The sequence below is a fragment of the Pygocentrus nattereri genome, chromosome 24, assembly GCF_015220715.1.
Source record: "Pygocentrus nattereri isolate fPygNat1 chromosome 24, fPygNat1.pri, whole genome shotgun sequence".
In the NCBI taxonomy this organism is placed as follows: domain Eukaryota; kingdom Metazoa; phylum Chordata; class Actinopteri; order Characiformes; family Serrasalmidae; genus Pygocentrus; species Pygocentrus nattereri.
Window position 1 is genome coordinate 28,572,453 of NC_051234.1, and position 16,522 is coordinate 28,588,974.

Sequence of the window (16,522 nt, forward strand, 5' to 3'; positions counted from 1 at the left end):
TTGAGATACTGTCTCATTATTTTGCTATAGTAATTCTTTCTTTTGAGATACTCTCAGTATTTTGAGGTACTGTCTCATTGAGATGCTTTCTCATTATTTTGAGAAACATGGTTATTTTGAGAAACTTTCTCATTATTTTGAGATACTATCTCATTTTGAGATGCTAAGTCATTATTTTGATGTGCTGTCTCATTATCGAAATGCTAAGTCATTATTTTGAGCTACTGTCTCATTATCGAAATGCTAAGTCATTATTTTGAGATACTGTCTCATTATCGAGATGCTAAGTCATTATTTTGAGATACTGTCTCATTATCGAGATGCTAAGTCATTATTTTGAGATACTGTCTCATCGAAATGCTAAGTCACTATTTTGAGATACTGTCTCATTATCGAGATGCTAAGTCATTATTTTGAGATACTGTCTCATTATCGAGATGCTAAGTCATTATTTTGAGCTACTGTCTCATTATCGAAATGCTAAGTCATTATTTTGAGATACTGTCTCATTATCGAGATGCTAAGTCATCATTTTGAGATGCTGTCTCATTATCAAAATGCTAAGTCATTATTTTGAGATACTGTCTCATTATCGAAATGCTAAGTCATTATTTTGAGATGCTGTCTCATTATCGAGATGCTAAGTCATTATTTTGAGATGCTAAGTCATCATTTTGAGCTACTGTCTCATTATCGAGATGCTAAGTCATTATTTTGAGATACTGTCTCATTATCGAGATGCTAAGTCATTATTTTGAGATGCTGTCTCATTATCGAAATGCTAAGTCATTATTTTGAGATGCTGTCTCATTATCGAAATGCTAAGTCATTATTTTGAGATGCTGTCTCATCGAAATGCTAAGTCATTATTTTGAGATGCTGTCTCATCGAAATGCTAAGTCATTATTTTGAGATACTATCTCATTATCGAAATGCTAAGTCATTATTTTGAGATGCTGCGTCATTATTTGAGACGTTATTTTTGGATGCTTTGAGTTTTTGAGACGTAAATATAAATCGTATGAAGTTTCTCAAAGTAACAAGACAGCATCATACCAAGTACCATAATAATGAGAAGGCATATGAAAATAATGGAAATAATCACATAAAAAATGAGAAGGTATTTCAAAATGGCACAGCGGTTCAGAAATTAATAAAAAAAAATAGGTGGTAGATTTTTTTATATTTTAAGTGCAAGAATGGGCGTCCATATAGAAGTGAATTGCTAATCTGTCATTTTTTTGTGGTTTTAGTCAGTTTCCCTCTGGAACTATCATGGGTTTTGCTGCCTGAGGTAAACTGAGTAAAACGTGCTTATACAGCGCTGCAGTATTAAAACACTGAACTCTTTCTTTTGGCCTTGAGGTTAAGTGGCTGTGTTAAATAATAAATGGATGACATATAGGAATAGGTTTTATTGTTAACCCCAGCAATGTAATGAGTATATCAATGCCAATGAAGTGACATACAGAAAGTTGAGGGTGATGCAGTGTGGCTTAATCACAGGTGGAGGTAGGACAGAAGTGGCATCTCGCACCATACAGACACAAGCAATGGCATCAGGGAGAAATCCAATGAAATATCGGCACACAGGAGCGTGAAAGGTGGGTAAAGAAATACTCAGCATACTTATTAGGGGAAACCTCTTTTTTTTCTTTTTTAATTTTATACATGCATCTCTCGTTCAGCTCACATGAAGAAGCCAGTAACACTTAGCCCATAAAGCAGCATAGAAACAGCACAGAGGTAATTAGTTCAGGCTGCCAAAATACTCCCATCTTCTTCTCTTTCAGTTCATACTGTACGAAACACAGATATACAGCTTATATATATATATTTATATTTATATGTTCACCTGAGGTAGCAACAATTTCTTCAGCTCATTCTTAAGTGTTTATGTCCAAGGAATCGGAGATATTCCCTCTGATTGTCAATAAGAGAGCCTAACAGATCTCAGAAAATCAGTTCATTCTCACATACAAACGTCATGTCGCTCTCATGGCATATGTTGAGTAAACCCTGTTTATCTAAACTTATAACACAATGTGATACCGTTATCGATATAATTTCTTGCAATTAATAGTAAATTATTTGACAATATAAAGAGCATTTTATACCATTTTTCTGCCTTTACTAACATAAACGTGTTAATTTGTTAAAAATTTCCAAAAAAAAAAAAAAAAGAAACAGAACAATATGAACAGAAAGTATCAGAAAATCTCAGAGGATGTACAACATTAATAAGAAATGGTTTACAAAACATTTATATACATCATTTTCTTTTTTTTTTTTCTTTTAAATTCATACCATGGTGTAAACTCCATTAACATATCCATATATTTTAGCATACATACATGCATACATATTGTACATTCAAACTGTGCATATATACGTAAAATATAAATGCATCTCGCAAAGAAAAAAATCTTAAAGGTACACCAAATAAAATCTTCTATTCAAATGTGATAGGACGTCATGAAAAACGGACGTGGCTTTAACAGTTAGGGGTGGAATGTTACATGGCGACAAGCCGCAGAGCTTCCCAGATACCTCCGAGTTGTTTTTCAGCGGTCAGGTTCATTCCGAATGCCACATCTCGTTTCCGTGTGATGACGAGTCGTATGGCGAGTGGCGATACCAGCAGCTAAAAGCTACAAATTATTTAGCGTACCTTTAAGTATGTATCATTTTACAAGGGTTTAGCTCACATAACATTTGTCAATAAAACAATAAATACTTTTATAAACATTATATCACAGGTTATCATTTTTTAAACAAGTGTAATTCAGAATTGCATCTTTTTCTACCAACAGTAGTCATTGCACTGACTAATAAATGGTGCTGATTACACACGTGCAGGTCAAAGGATGACATTCACACACATTGGGGGGTTTCTAGTAATGTGTGAGAACTTACATACAAAGAAAAATTGCTGTTAAAAAAGCACTTTAATGCTCCGTATAATCAGATTTATTCCACAGAACGGACGACTAACCCAGGATGTTGTTTGTTGTGTTCGTCTGCACATAATGCATTGTGTGAAACGGTAATGTTTTCTTTATGAAGACCCAAATCAGTGAGATTTGAGGCTTTGGCTATCTCTTCACCTACGATAAAAACTAATTTGGCTATAAAATTGCAAGGTCAAAAAACGTCCCGAAATAAAACTTGGTCAGAGTTATGAAGATGTTAATGGTGCTAAATGATCTGGAGGCCAAATTACAGAGTTGGAGACATCAGAGCATCAGAAGAGCTCGAGAGGGGGCTGTCCATCGTAGAAGCAGGTACAGACTCCTTCATTTGCTGTTTGAGCTCAGCGATGGTGCGCTCCAGCTTCTCTCTGGCCTCCCTCTCCCTACGAAGTTCCTCCTGCAGCTCTTCCCGGTCCTCCTCGGCACGGTCCAACCTCTTGCGCAGCTCTGATAACTACACACGCAAACATGGTTTAAAAAAAAAGTGAGTCATGGATCAGTTAGAGTGCTCAACTAGGTTTTAAGTCATCAGCTGACCTTTAGTTATTACTGTCACTTGCTGTACTAAACAAATGTAATAACATTATTATTTATATATTTATGTATGTTACCCAAACAATTGCATTTACATAAGTTTTACATTCGGTATGAATGGGTTCGAATCTGCGCTTCCAACATTTCTGAGGTCAATCAATTCCGACAGAATTTCTCCACTAGTTTCAAAGACTTTCTATGAGTGAGAAATAATTACTATGAAATGACACCATGCTTTTGTTATCACTGTCGATAACTGACATCTACGGGTTAATCACCAGGTTTACCTGGTGTGCTAAAGCAGGGAAATCACCAAACTGGGCTGGACTAATTCCACGACCAAGGCTGGGCACCCCTGCATTAGAGTAAACACTAAACCAAATTCCTTCTCTTGGGACAAAACCCAGCAGGGGGCAGTAGTTTCCACACAACACTATAGTCATAAGCTGATAAAATCTAAGACGTGATACATGCATGCTTAAGCGACAAAAATAATAAAAGCAAAATTCTCATTACTGTACGCATGAATCACAATTTTTTATTGCATTATTTTAATATTTTATTTTCCCTTAGCAGACGGCAGGCGTCTCTTATAGTCCACAGGGAGCATAAGCTGTAAACGTGTCCTACCTGTGTGGCGTAATGGCTCTCTTGCTGTTGCTCGGCCCCCTGCTGCTCTCTGCACCTGCAGCCCTGCTGTCTCAGCTGCTCCAGCCTGCACTTGAGCTTCCTCTGCTCCTCCTGCACTTCCCCCAGCTTTTGGGCATGCTCTGTCTGTACCACCTCCAGTTCACCGTGCAGGCTGCGCTGTTCTGCCGCCTCATCCCTGCGCAAAGCCTGCAGCTCCTGCTTCCCAAGGGCAAAGAGGAGGTCAGGTCGAACTCAGGTGAGTTATATTCAACGACAAACATGGACTCAAGCCCAGTGCACGCTGACCGAACAAACACCCAACACTCTAATATTACAGCTTTATTCTGTTGGCAAATGAATCCGTGTGAATGGGACAAACATTCTGCAATAGTGTGAATGGAGAACACAATGTTAACGGAGGGAGAACGTTCCAGAGCAGTATGAATGGGGGAGAACATTCTAGAACACCGAATGCTGAAGAACGTTCTAGAATTTTATGAACGGGGGAGATAATTCGAAAGAATCCCGACATTCACAAACAGGTATGGCGCACCAATCCAGCGTTTGGGTGTGCTGGCTTTTGTTGGAGGTCTTTGGGGTGAGGTGCTCTGGGCTTAAAGAAAAGATGTTGTGTTTGTGAAGCCACAACCACACATGTAGTACGAATGTCATATAGGGCAAACCTTTTCCAGCTGTTGCTGCCTGCGGAGCGTTGACTGAAGCTTCTCATGCTGAGCATTGTACATCTGAAGCACCTCCACCACCATGCTGTCCTTGTTCTCCTCAAGACTGCCACTGAAAGACTTCTCGCACGCGGGCGTTTCTATGGAAACACGCGGCCACTCGTCTGGACTGTTGCGTTGCAATTGGCCAGACAAGCAACTTGTTTTTTTCCGCCCTGTAGAAACCAAGAAAAGCGTAAGGGGAAAAAAAAAACATGATTTCAGGAGAAAGTTGGACGCTGTTGAACCATTCGCACAGTAATTGGACGCATCATCGTTCGTTCACAATTCACACAGCTGCATGACAACAGACCTGCACCAGCAGATTCTTTGGGCTCAGTCTCCTCCCCATCCTGAGCCAGCGTCTTGTTCTCCTGGCTGTGTCCATGTTTGAGCAGGCTTCCTAGCCTCTCCGCTCTGAATGTCTCCACGTCTTTCCCAGCAACACAGCCAGAACTCATATTGGAATTGGCCAGCTTGTCATGCATGTAAAGGTACCAACTGGAAAGAGTGCCAATAGAACCATTAGCTCTAGGTGAGATTACTAATTACGGCTAGTATTTAAATAACGCAGTGTTACAAGTTGCAGCGGTTAGGATGGCAATAAATATCTCTTTATAATAAATATGTCCCATATGTCTTTTACTAACGTTACCTCGAGACAGCAGCAATAATTTGAAGTAGTCTTTAAAGTATTTACTAGCAGTTTAATGAATGAAAAAAACATTTTCGCGTGAATGTTTTCGATAAACGTCTTGTACCTTTGCCACATGAGCTCATGGTGCCTGGGGTCCTCCTTCAAATTGGCGAGCAGACAGGGGTCAAACACATAAGAGGGCAAAGGCACTGCCTGCATGGGAGAGACAAAAAAAGAACCCGTTGGTCTGGTTTCATGTCTACAAGGAAATGCGATGAAAGACACAGACAGAGTTTATTGCAGGTGAGTGCACTACCTTTCCCTCAGAGCTACTCTCGCACAGCTTCTCTTTCCCAGAACAGAGATTTAATCCCTCCTGTACTTGGGCAGTCTCCTACAGAACACAAACAGGGATAGTATGTCAGTACTGCGTGGCACAGCATGGAGGCAGGATTAGCTCTGGTGGTTCTGAATGTTTCCTTAAGGCACACAGAGGCCCTGCCATGCTCTCTTTCTGTTTGCAGACGGGAAGGCATGTATGAATGAGAGCAGAACGAAGGAAAAAATGGAAGTATCTTACATAAGGAGCCAGGAACATAGAAATCCACCAGTCAGTACACCTTACGCGCTCTTTAGAAGCCTCTGGGGAAAGATATAACTAAAGCTACACGCCCGAGGACAAAACTGCCATTATTCTGGATATGGTATATCAATCGCTGTTGATGGTCTTTATAAACACAAACACTGTAGTTCATTCAAACAACAAGCGCTTTACCCTGCAGACAGCTTTATCTGGAACCCAAATCATGTAGATACTGAGATTGTTATCACACCGGAATGTTTTAGTTTATGTCTCTTGGAAACTTAACAGGCATTGCAGGTTTGAACATTTTTGGCTGCAAAGCTTTCATGCATGAAGTCATGTGTAAGGACTCCAGACGTCTCTTGAGCGAGCCAGTGTGTGCGCGACTATGCGTGTGTGTGTGTCTGAGCGAGTCTGAGAGCCGTCACGTGGCCCTCGCAGCGTGAGGGCTCCACACAGTTATTTACAACATGTGACGCAAGCAGTCCAGTCATTCTCCCAGCAGTAGAGCACTCATATAGCTTATCAGTGACCTCGCTGAAATAGTTCAGTCGCGCCAGACTTGCCCATGGGCCTGATCAATTAGCCTTTCCTGCCATGGCCTCAGCTCAACTTTATGAGACATGGATCCACTCCCATTAACTCTACCACGTGACACAGTCTGAAATGTTTCCGTAAATTGTCTATGGTAAGATACAGTTAGAAAATATGCTGCAAAAACATTAATGCTAGGGCTTTTTAAACCCAAGGCCTATCATTTTTATTATTAGGATTAATATATAACAGGTAGCTAAAATGGAAATTATGTAGTCCTTAGGGTGTGGAATTCAGGTGCGGGTCCACACACAGGTTTTCAGGTTTTAAGGGGTTATAGGAAAACATTAACTGCTGTACTGTGAATACTGCTGTCTTTGGAGCACAATAAGGTTTTTAAAATTCCTTCTTTATGGAATCCGAAATTACTGTGCGCTAGTTTTATCATAGGGTGTTGCTATTTGTGTCAGAAAACCCAGACAATTCCATCTCTTATCTGAGAGAATGTTACTAGTGGCTGGGACAAAAATAAGCACATTCAATCACTCCTTCATAGGCTGTGGCAGAAAGCCAAGTCCAAAGGTCCCCTGTCTGCTCTCATTACGATCCACTGTGTGTATTTGACACAGGTTACACCATATGTCTTCACGTCTTTGAGTAACTTCCCTTTTTTTCTCATACGGATGTTTTGTCTGCTGTCTGTAATGATTACTCTGTCACAGTCAGTCCGCATTCAATGTTTAATTCAAACTACCAGTGGTGTCTGTGTCCTCAGACACAGAGCTGCGTTCCCAGAAGTACAGTCGCCGGCCGCTGTTGTTTAGTCTCTGGCTAACCATTATGTAATGAGATGGGAATTGACTGAGTGTTCTGAACGCTCATTGGCTGCAAGGGAAGCCGGGACTGAGGGTCTCTGTTTTCATTGGATAGGAGGCAAGTCCTGTGAGGTGAATGCTGGGCCCGCGAAGGGGAGCTGCAAGCTTCAGGCACATGTGACGGACTGCCCTGGCCTCTCTTGCTTTCTTTCTCTCTTTCTGTCTCCCACTCTTTCCTCATCTCTGTCTTTTTTCCCTCTCTCTCTCTCTCTCTCTCTCTCTCTCTCCCGCCCACTCCCCTCCCACTCAGTTTCTCCTCTGTTTCTCTGCCCTGTTGCCGTGGTTCCTGCTGTTTGTGCAGACTCTGTCAGTCGGAGCTTGAGAGCCAGGCGACCCTGCCTGAACTGTGTCCAGCGGCTTCCTCTGGGGGAAACGCCTGCTCTTAGCACACATGGCCTGGCTCTGCCTTACGTAGCACGAGTCAAAGTTTGCTGTTTAGTTTACAGTCGGCTATGGAGACAAAAGCTGTCCCTTGCGCATGTCCCAGTTCTCTGCTACAAACTGTTCTGTTGTGACAGCTTGTAGGGAGATTCTTAAGGCTCAAAATTTGTGCAAATTGTGTAAATCTAGAGAACTTATTTTCACCATCTGTTTCTGCCATTCTAAAATCTCATGCATTATTCTTCACAGTATGCTTTATCTCTTTATCTCTTTATATCTTAAGTATGTCAGTCAAGCCATATTTTGACAAACCTAGACATGAGCAAACAAACATGTCTGGCATGAAACTACAGGCATAAATTTCAGCTATTCATTTTGAGACTTATTATCCAGTAACTGGGCGGCACAGCGGCGCGGTGGGTAGCCCATCGCTTCACAGCAAGAAGGGCCTGGGTTCGATTCCCCGGCCGGGTGACCAGGGTCCTGTCTGTGTGGAGTTTGCATGTTCTCCAGTGTTCTCCAGTTTCTTCCCAAAGACATGCAGTCAGGCCAATTGGACATGGCAAATTGCCCCTAGGTGTGAATGTGTATGTCTGTCTGCCCTGCGAGGACTGGCGACCAATGACCGCTGGGATAGGCTCCAGCACCCCCCCCACCCCCCCCCCGACCCTGAGCGAGAAACGGCTTAGAAAATGTGTGTGTGTATCCAGTAACTACTATGAATTACTTACTAAACAGTATGAAAGCTAGGTAAAAGGGTTTATTTCAAGTGATGCCATAGAAGAACTATTTTTCTAAAAATGGGTGTTTTTTTTAAAGAACTATTTTTCTAAACAAATGTGTGCAAGGAAAGAACCTATGTGAAAGAATAAGGAGTGAAAGTTTGAGTTTTCTCCCAGTGAACACTGCATTCCCTACTCAAACTGAGTAAATATATAGACACTTACCAGATGTGGCTGCTTGGTGTCCAGCTGTATGCTGCAGAACTTCAGCTTCACTGTTTCCAACAGCTGCTTCAGCTTGGCCTCCTCAGCCGTCCCCTGGTACCTGCGTCCGAGCTGCAGGTAGCAGGCCCACTTGGCCGAGTCAAAGCCCCAGTGGCACGTGCGCTTGTCGGGCTGCCAGTGTGAGTGCATGACGAAACGCTCGGGGCAGTAAAGCCGGCGACACTGTGAGCAGCGGATGCATGGAGAGCCAGGGCTTGCATAGAGGCAAGGCACAAACAGGCCTTGGCACTTCCCCAAGCACTGGTGTTCCACCCAAAAGGCTCCAGCCTCTTCGACCTCTCTCTCCTCCTCTTCGCCAGCTAAGTGACCCTTGAGCAGCCCAGCCGGGCCGTTGCTTTCGCCCGGATGTAGTAGAGTGTTGCAGAGGCGTTGGGCGTCTGTGAGTGTGATGAGGCCACAAGAAGGTGCCCCAGGTGGTAAGATGCCCAACACTTTGAGAACATGCAGCTGGGAGGCATCACAGCGGGAGCAATACAAGTAGAGCTGGTCACACACTGAGTTGATCTGCTGAAGAGAGAAGTCTCGCAGGACTGTGTTCAGCACTTGAGGCAAGCAAAGACGCAGTTCACCCCCCACCGAAAAGCAAGAGATGGTTTCGCCCTCCAGATTGCACACCACAAGCTCTGTGGAGCTGTCTGGTGGCACCAGCAGGGGGCCTCCACCCACGTTGGCCTGGGTAAGCAAAGGGGCCAGCTTATCCTGGCTGTGCTGGCCAGAGAATGCAGCAGGGCCGCCTAGAGAGCACTGGCTGCTCAAAGTGAACTGGGCCAGGGTGTGCCTCAAGGCCGGGCTTAGGTCCAAAGCGCTCTCCTGTCCATCCTTCGCCTTGGAGTCTTGCTGATAGCTGAGGTCACGGCCGCAGCCCAGAAATGAGGAGTCCTTTTCCATGTGCTCAGTCTTTATGATAGGCTTTAGGGTTGATGATAATGACAATGACTCCTTTTTGCATGATAAGTTAAGGGCAGCCATCACTCGTTTCTTTATCGGGGCTGCTTCCATCGGTTTCTCTCGCATCAGCCTCTTCAGTGGGACTCTGTGGAGAGCCTGCTCCTTGTCAGGATGAGGACGGTTATTCTGGACCATAGCCATATTGCTTCAACTGAGATATCGATGACTGATCTTCAATAACACAAAGTGAGCTGACTGTCACTCAGAACTTTTTTTAAAGGTTGAGAATCATTGTGTTGGTCTGAACTTCAAGCTTGTAAATGAATTCTGAAAAAAAAATCAGCGATGTTTAAAGATCAGACTGGCTTCAAGAAGTATGCATTTTTTATTAGTCATCGTAGGGAATTCAGAATGAGTCATAAAGGAATTCATCTATAGAAAATATTGTGGGTTTGTATGAATTGGTCTACGAAGGTTGAGAGATTTAGATGTCTAGATTTTTTGCAGATTTACTTTCATCATACAGCAATGCCCTCAATTCATTGATGTTAAACAGTTTATTATATTATGGAAGGCCTAAACAGAATCATCTCATTTTTCCATTGACATGCAACCGGCCCACGTATTTCTGTTCTCGCTACCCTAAAAGCCAAGGAACACTTAATAGTGTTAAGTACAAACAGTCATTGCTGCAGTAACTAAAATATTGAACCACATCTATCCATGACGTTTGCTATATTTCTGGCCCCATTTTCCAGATGACGCCATTCTCAGACCACTTTCACTGATTTACTGTAAGAAAAAAAAAACTCAAGATATCTCGAAATATTCTTCCCAGAATATTTTCCCAAGAAAAGCCAACGTTGACTCCCTGCGTGGAATTTGTTTGCATGTTCTAGGGAAATCCTCAAGTGAGATTTGAGAGCTGCCAGCCAAACATTTTTGGATATTATTGCACAACTGCCCTGGTCAGGTCCTCTGTACAGCAACTGCGACAGACTCTGGTGAACTCAGAACAACTGATACTGAGGCTACTGCATTTCTGGGGTTCTTGGGTTCTGAATGCACCTTTTATTTTCCTTGACCAAAGAAAATCTGCAGTTCCACCAAAGTTGAAGTGAATCCCATAAACCTGGAGTGAACCACTGGACTTAAAGCAACTCTGTAAAATACATAAGACTGCACAGAAAGTGCAAAGCCACTGCACTGCTTTAAAGCTCTAATGCAGGGTACGGCACTGCCTTGTTTCTACATAAATGTCAGCAACATAAATGTCAAAAAAAGCTATCTACTGTGCAGAGCCTCTGCGATTTCACCACATCTTTCAGAGCTTCAAAAAAAAATGACACACACCGATGAAGCTGCAAGTGACAGACATTCCACCCCCTCCTACAACTGGAGCTTACTCACAGCCAGAGCTCCCCCTCCCCCCCTCTGCTGTGGTAATGACATTCACCAGCCCTCCACAGCCCTTTACGGGACAACCCCCATCCAGCCTCCCGAAGACAAGCTCTGCATTTCACAACAAATCGTGGAGCCCCCCCCCCCCATATATGACCATTTGTGAAAAAGTTCAACATCCAGCATTTTAAACAAATACCAATCCAATGTCAGAGAAAAGCATTCGTTTTTTCCTCCTTGGCCAGCCACTGCAACGATAAACCGTGATTTGCCCAGCCTGCTGTAGGCTGGAGACCACAATCACACACACAGCCCACCAGCCAAATGGCTCCACTATCGAGTGAATTTTCCAGCAGACACATTTCAGTCAACGGTAAAACCTTAAACTTGAGCCAAATGGAAAAAAAAATAAAATGCCTGTCTTCAAGATTATTCTGGGTCTATAGGTTACCTTACATTATTTAAACAGTTTGAATCCAACATGAGCGCTTATTAAACGCTTTAGACGAGCCAATTAAAAGCTGACACCAATACATGTTGTTATCTGATCACAATTATGAGAAGACACATCCAGTGAAGGGAGAAAAAAAACAACGCAAAGACCCTTTAATCGTACCTTACCTTTCCAGCCGAGACGTTTAAAGAACGACCCTCTTTTAGTTTAAGATAATGTTCCTCATCTGGGCGAGAAAATACGACCGTACGAATGACTGTAGCGCTTTTAAGCTGGCTGTAAGGGGTTTACCCTCCGACGCAGCCTGCATTCGAGTCTCCGTCTCTCTCTACTAAATCACCGAGACGAACACTTCATGGTGATAGACCTTGGTGTTATTTTTTACCTACCCGTTTTAGGGCACGCCCCGCCTACCCTCGCTCTGATTGGTTGGCGGCGTTCCGCGTTCTAGGATCGGATTGGTCAGTGGTACTGTAGCTCACGCTCTTACTCATATGAGCGGGCTGTCTGCGAGGTTCAGCGGCTGACCAATCCTAGCGCAGCGGGGGCGGAGGTTTCCTGAATACAGGTGGGAAACAAATTACGCCCACAACCCGACAACCTACGTCATTCGCCCGTCGCCCACTCAGCGACCGAGACTGCCACGGCTAGACAGCAGGACTTAGCAGAGAGGAAGTCTGGCTCGCAGTCTGTGGTTTTCACGTTCTGGCAGACAGGCCATTAATGAGTTTTTAACTTTTCGTGACTGTTGGTTGCTCTTATTGCTGCGTTGTATGGCTTTCTAGACAAACGAGTGAATAAATGAGCTCTAGCAAATGGACTGATTCGCTTTGTATGACCTACTTACACAGTTAACGTTAGCAGTAGCTCTATTTTATACTGTGTGAATTCTTTCAGTTTAATTTATGTAAAAACACTAGATGGTCTGGAAATGTAGAACCTCGTATGATGTGAATTTAGAAAATAACTTGTGTAATGAAGTAGTAGTAGAGTAGATTTTGAATAGCTAACACAGACAGTAGCCTCATAAAACTGCTGTAATTATCCTTTGGACAGACTAAGTAAATAATCCACCATAATAAAATGAGGATAAATCATCTGCTGAAAGGCTAGACAACGGTTTGAGACTGCCCTGTTTTCAAATACGCTTCAACAGCTTGACTTATTTGAAATGCCAAACTGGTTTAGACAAGTCTACGTCATTAATACTCTGGGTTTTTTTTTCTAGAGGTGTTCCCCAATTAAGAACATGTAATCTGCTGTAAATCAAATGGAGATCACGCCTAAACTGTGGTCTGTTGGTGTAAACTAGTATTACATCTGCTTTTCAAAGACTGAGAGCGCTGAATGGACCCCCCCCCCCCAACCCCCCCCCCCCCCCCCCCCCCAGTAAAGTGTTACTTTACACACTTTGACTGGACGCTAAAAATTTCCAGACTGTAGGACATTCCCTACGTCACGTAACCGTGCAAGACAGATGATGTTATGTCGAATGACGAAATCAGACTGAAGGACAAATTGTAAACAGTCTGTTAGAAACTCTGGAGGTCTGCTACTGACACCCCAACTGCTGCTCCCACGCACATACGCAAGTCAATTGTGTTGCTGAGTGCTCTTTTGTCTGTCCTATCTCTTTTTGTCTATTCTGTCTACTGTAGTGTCTGTATTTGTCTTGTGAAATGGCTAACTCAAACCAGGCGAGCATTTGCATTCCCTTTTGTCTGATTCTCCTGTCCTATCTCTCTGTTAGCATAATGCAAATAGGGCCAATTTGCATCAGACTTTGCATTTCTATGCTGCACATCTAACATAGGCTTCCGCCCTGACCTGTCTAGGGCACAGTGACTCAAAAGCTCCAAGAGGAAACACCTGTGCACTGACCGATCAAGATTATGCAGACTTCCATTATGACTTAGCAGGGTCATACTAGAAGAAATGCTTACGCTGACCTGCATGTAGGCTATGCAGTTCAAGCCATAAGCAAACAAGTCCTTCTTTTGCCCTTAATGTCAAAACAGTTGGCTTTGCTATTGGTCCTTGTAAAACACTTTTAATATCATCCCCTAAAGAATTGTGTTTGTATATAATATGTAATAAATTGTATGTAAATACATGTTGTTGCATGGCTGCACATAGAGCTAACCAGAACAGCGATGGCATATTTTGCATATTCTAGATTGTATCTATACTTGTGTAATTTGTTCACTACCAAACTATTTTAAATAATCTTTGTTATGGACATTTTATTCATAGTCTGCCAATGAATATTAGTAATACATGAAAAAAAAGTCACAGACATGTCCGTAGCATATACTCTTACCTAAATCACACTCTTGACTTTATTAAAAGGTGTGTATGTGAGGAATGCCCAGTTTCAATGTTGAGCTTTGACTATTGAGGCAGTGCCTTTGACAGTCAGGAATATCTCTGGCTTAGTTAACAGGCTTAGTTTTCAGCAGAGATTCAGGTTTGGTTTGAGAGCAGATTTGAGTTGGTGTCTTGAGCTCTCCATGGCTGGATCCCTGGGGAAGCTACCGGTCGTGTTCTCATCTCAAGAGGGCTTGCAGTTTTCCCCTTGGACCACTGGTATTGGTAGGAGGCCTAACAATAATAGGGCACTGACTATATCACTGCTACACTGGGGCAAAGTACACTTGGTCATTTTAACCCACCGACTGTCCTTTCATGAACCAAAGGCAGTGCCAAGTGACACTAGGCCCAGTTCTTCGCACTGCTTCAGGAGACAAACAACATTAGTGGTTGACGTGTTATTGATTGCATTAATATATCTTTGTATATTGGGCCGTAAACACATTGAGGGCTTGTGTCCAACTTCCACCCCCATTTTCAGGTGAACAAGCTATCCAGCTAAAATTCCCTTCTTTGTTGCTGTTTTGCTGCAGCCTGTTGGTGCTGCTGTCTAGACAGACTCCTGGGATGGCACCGAGGTTAAAAATAGTTCAGCATTTTAAAGAAATAGCTAAGTAGCAATGGCACAAAATGAACTTACCCCAAAATGTTTAATATATGAATCCACAACTTAGCTAAATTAATTCACAACTTGTAGGGGGGCAGTCATGGGCTGGAGGTTAGGGAACCAGCCTTGTGACCGGAAGGTCGCCGGTTTGATCCCCAGAGCTGACATCACATGACTGAGGTGTACTTGAGCAAGACACCCAACCCCCAACTGCTCCCCGGGTGCTGCAGATTGGGCTGCCCACCGCTCCGGGCAAGTGTGCTCACTGCCCCCTAGTGTGTGTGTGTGTGTGTACTAGCTAGAGTGTATGTGGTGTTTCACTTCACGGATGGGTTAAATGCGGAGGTGAAATTTCCCAGTTGTGGGACTAATAAGGGTCACTTAATCTTAAGTGCAACCAGTGTAACCATAACATGATTAACCTTATTATTCCAAATGGAAGTAGGTACCATCAGTTAGTTAGTGTGCTAGCTGTTGTGGCTAGCTAAATAATGTTGTATAACAAAACCCTAATGATGATATGGAATGATGATATGCTCAAACTCTGCTTTTCTTAAAGAAAGAACAAAACCGAAAGTGAAGCTGAGAGAAATAGGAAAATTGGTTGCAGTATTAACACAGCTGCAGCTTTCTCATGAGCAAGACTCTCTAAACAGTCCAAACTCAGGTCAAAATTACATCAAAACCACTTCCATAATAACAATAATAATAATAATAATAATAATAATAATAATACCCTAACCTTTATAACTAAATGAGCATTCCTTAAAGTGCACAAAAGTTACACATGTTGTGCATTTAGGAGAACAATATGTTGTTAAGGCCTAAGTCTAAGTCCCATTTCACTCCTCGCCCTTACCTCTTAGCCCTTACCCCTTCGTTTTGCGCGGGGTGGAGTGTCCCAATTTTGTTGAGATAGAGGGGTAGGGCGAAGTGTTAGGGCCACATGGCCCTCCAGACAGAGGTTTTTCAGATTCACACTCCAGAGTTATGAGGAAAAAAGAGAATGATGGCTGCATGAGCGAACCTCAAATAAATATGTTCTCTTAAAAATTACGATAACCGTTGTATTATCTTAGTTTAATGTCGTTTCAATGTCCTTTTCTTCATAACAAGCATAAAAATCACTAGTAGTATGCTGATTTCTCTGTAGCTAGTAGTTATAATCTGACACTGCACCATCTAAGGTGGAACAGGAAATGTAGAATGGGAAAATAAGAATAAAAATCTGGAGAATAGCTGACTTCAGCTTCATATCACTGAAGATTTAAGGGTTGGGGATAATCAATAATAGTCATACCCCCCCTCCCGTCTATGAAGGCGTATGATGCCCTTAATGTAACTAAAGCCCAGCAGTGAGGAGCTGAGCTTTCCCCTCCTCTGCTGTCACTGCAGACGGGCAGGGTCGCCCACAGAGCAGCGCTGGTAGCTGTTAATGAAGTGATGCTCTCTTTAATTGAGGGTCTAATTTCAGAGGGAAGATTTCAACCACTTCCCCTTGTAACTCATTAGTATCTTGGCCATCCAAGAGATGTTTGAACTTTATTTTATTTCACATATGTCATTGCACTTCAGCGAAACTGTCATATGCTTGCACCGTCTAAACATTTATACAAGTCGAAACCCAGAATTATAGCCCAGCACTACGTGGTACATAGTACAGGGAGTGATGGTGTGGTAAAAGAGCGTAAGGCTAAACCACACTGAGGAAAAACACAGCTGGCCTTCACTGCCTGTTCCCTCGGTTTTCCATGCTCATCTCGTAACACACAACTCTCCCTCCCTCTTTCTCTCATTCTCTCTCCCTCTCTCTCATTCTCTCTCTCCATCCCTCCTTCTCTCATTCTCTCTCTCCCTCCCTCCTTCTCTCATTCTCTCTCTCTCTTTCTTTCTCTCATTCTTTCTCTCTCATTCTCTCTCACTCTCT

The 16,522-nt window shown here is 42.8% G+C and overlaps 1 protein-coding gene across 2 annotated transcripts; it reads right to left on the reverse strand.

Annotated features, from left to right (window-relative positions):
- Positions 1-1,632: 1,632 nt before the first annotated feature.
- Positions 1,633-11,968, reverse strand: skilb (SKI-like proto-oncogene b). 2 transcript variants are annotated; one of them, XM_017719231.2, is made up of 8 exons: positions 11,786-11,968; positions 8,816-10,090; positions 5,812-5,889; positions 5,620-5,708; positions 5,172-5,359; positions 4,820-5,034; positions 4,137-4,352; positions 1,633-3,426 (listed from the first exon to the last, which is right to left on the reverse strand). In XM_017719231.2, exons 2-8 carry the CDS (start codon positions 9,962-9,964, stop codon positions 3,220-3,222), a joined length of 2,142 nt encoding a protein of 713 aa, XP_017574720.1. In that variant the 5' UTR covers positions 9,965-10,090; positions 11,786-11,968; the 3' UTR covers positions 1,633-3,219. The 2 variants fall into 2 exon arrangements, with proteins under 2 accessions (XP_017574720.1, XP_017574721.1); XM_017719232.2 differs by having other exon boundaries at positions 11,781-11,968.
- Between the last annotated feature and the right edge of the window lie 4,554 nt (positions 11,969-16,522).

What these genes read in the sequence shown, in the direction of transcription:
- skilb (XM_017719231.2), bottom strand. Translation starts at nt 9,964, where the DNA reads ATGGCTATGGTCCAGAATAACCGTCCTCATCCTGACAAGGAGCAGGCT. An exon ending in CATGAGCTCATGTGGCAAAG is followed by an intron (nt 5,360 to 5,619) that starts GTACAAGACGTT and finishes CACTCTTTCCAG; the next exon opens with TTGGTACCTTTACATGCATG. An exon ending in CAAAGAATCTGCTGGTGCAG is followed by an intron (nt 5,035 to 5,171) that starts GTCTGTTGTCAT and finishes TGGTTTCTACAG; the next exon opens with GGCGGAAAAAAACAAGTTGC.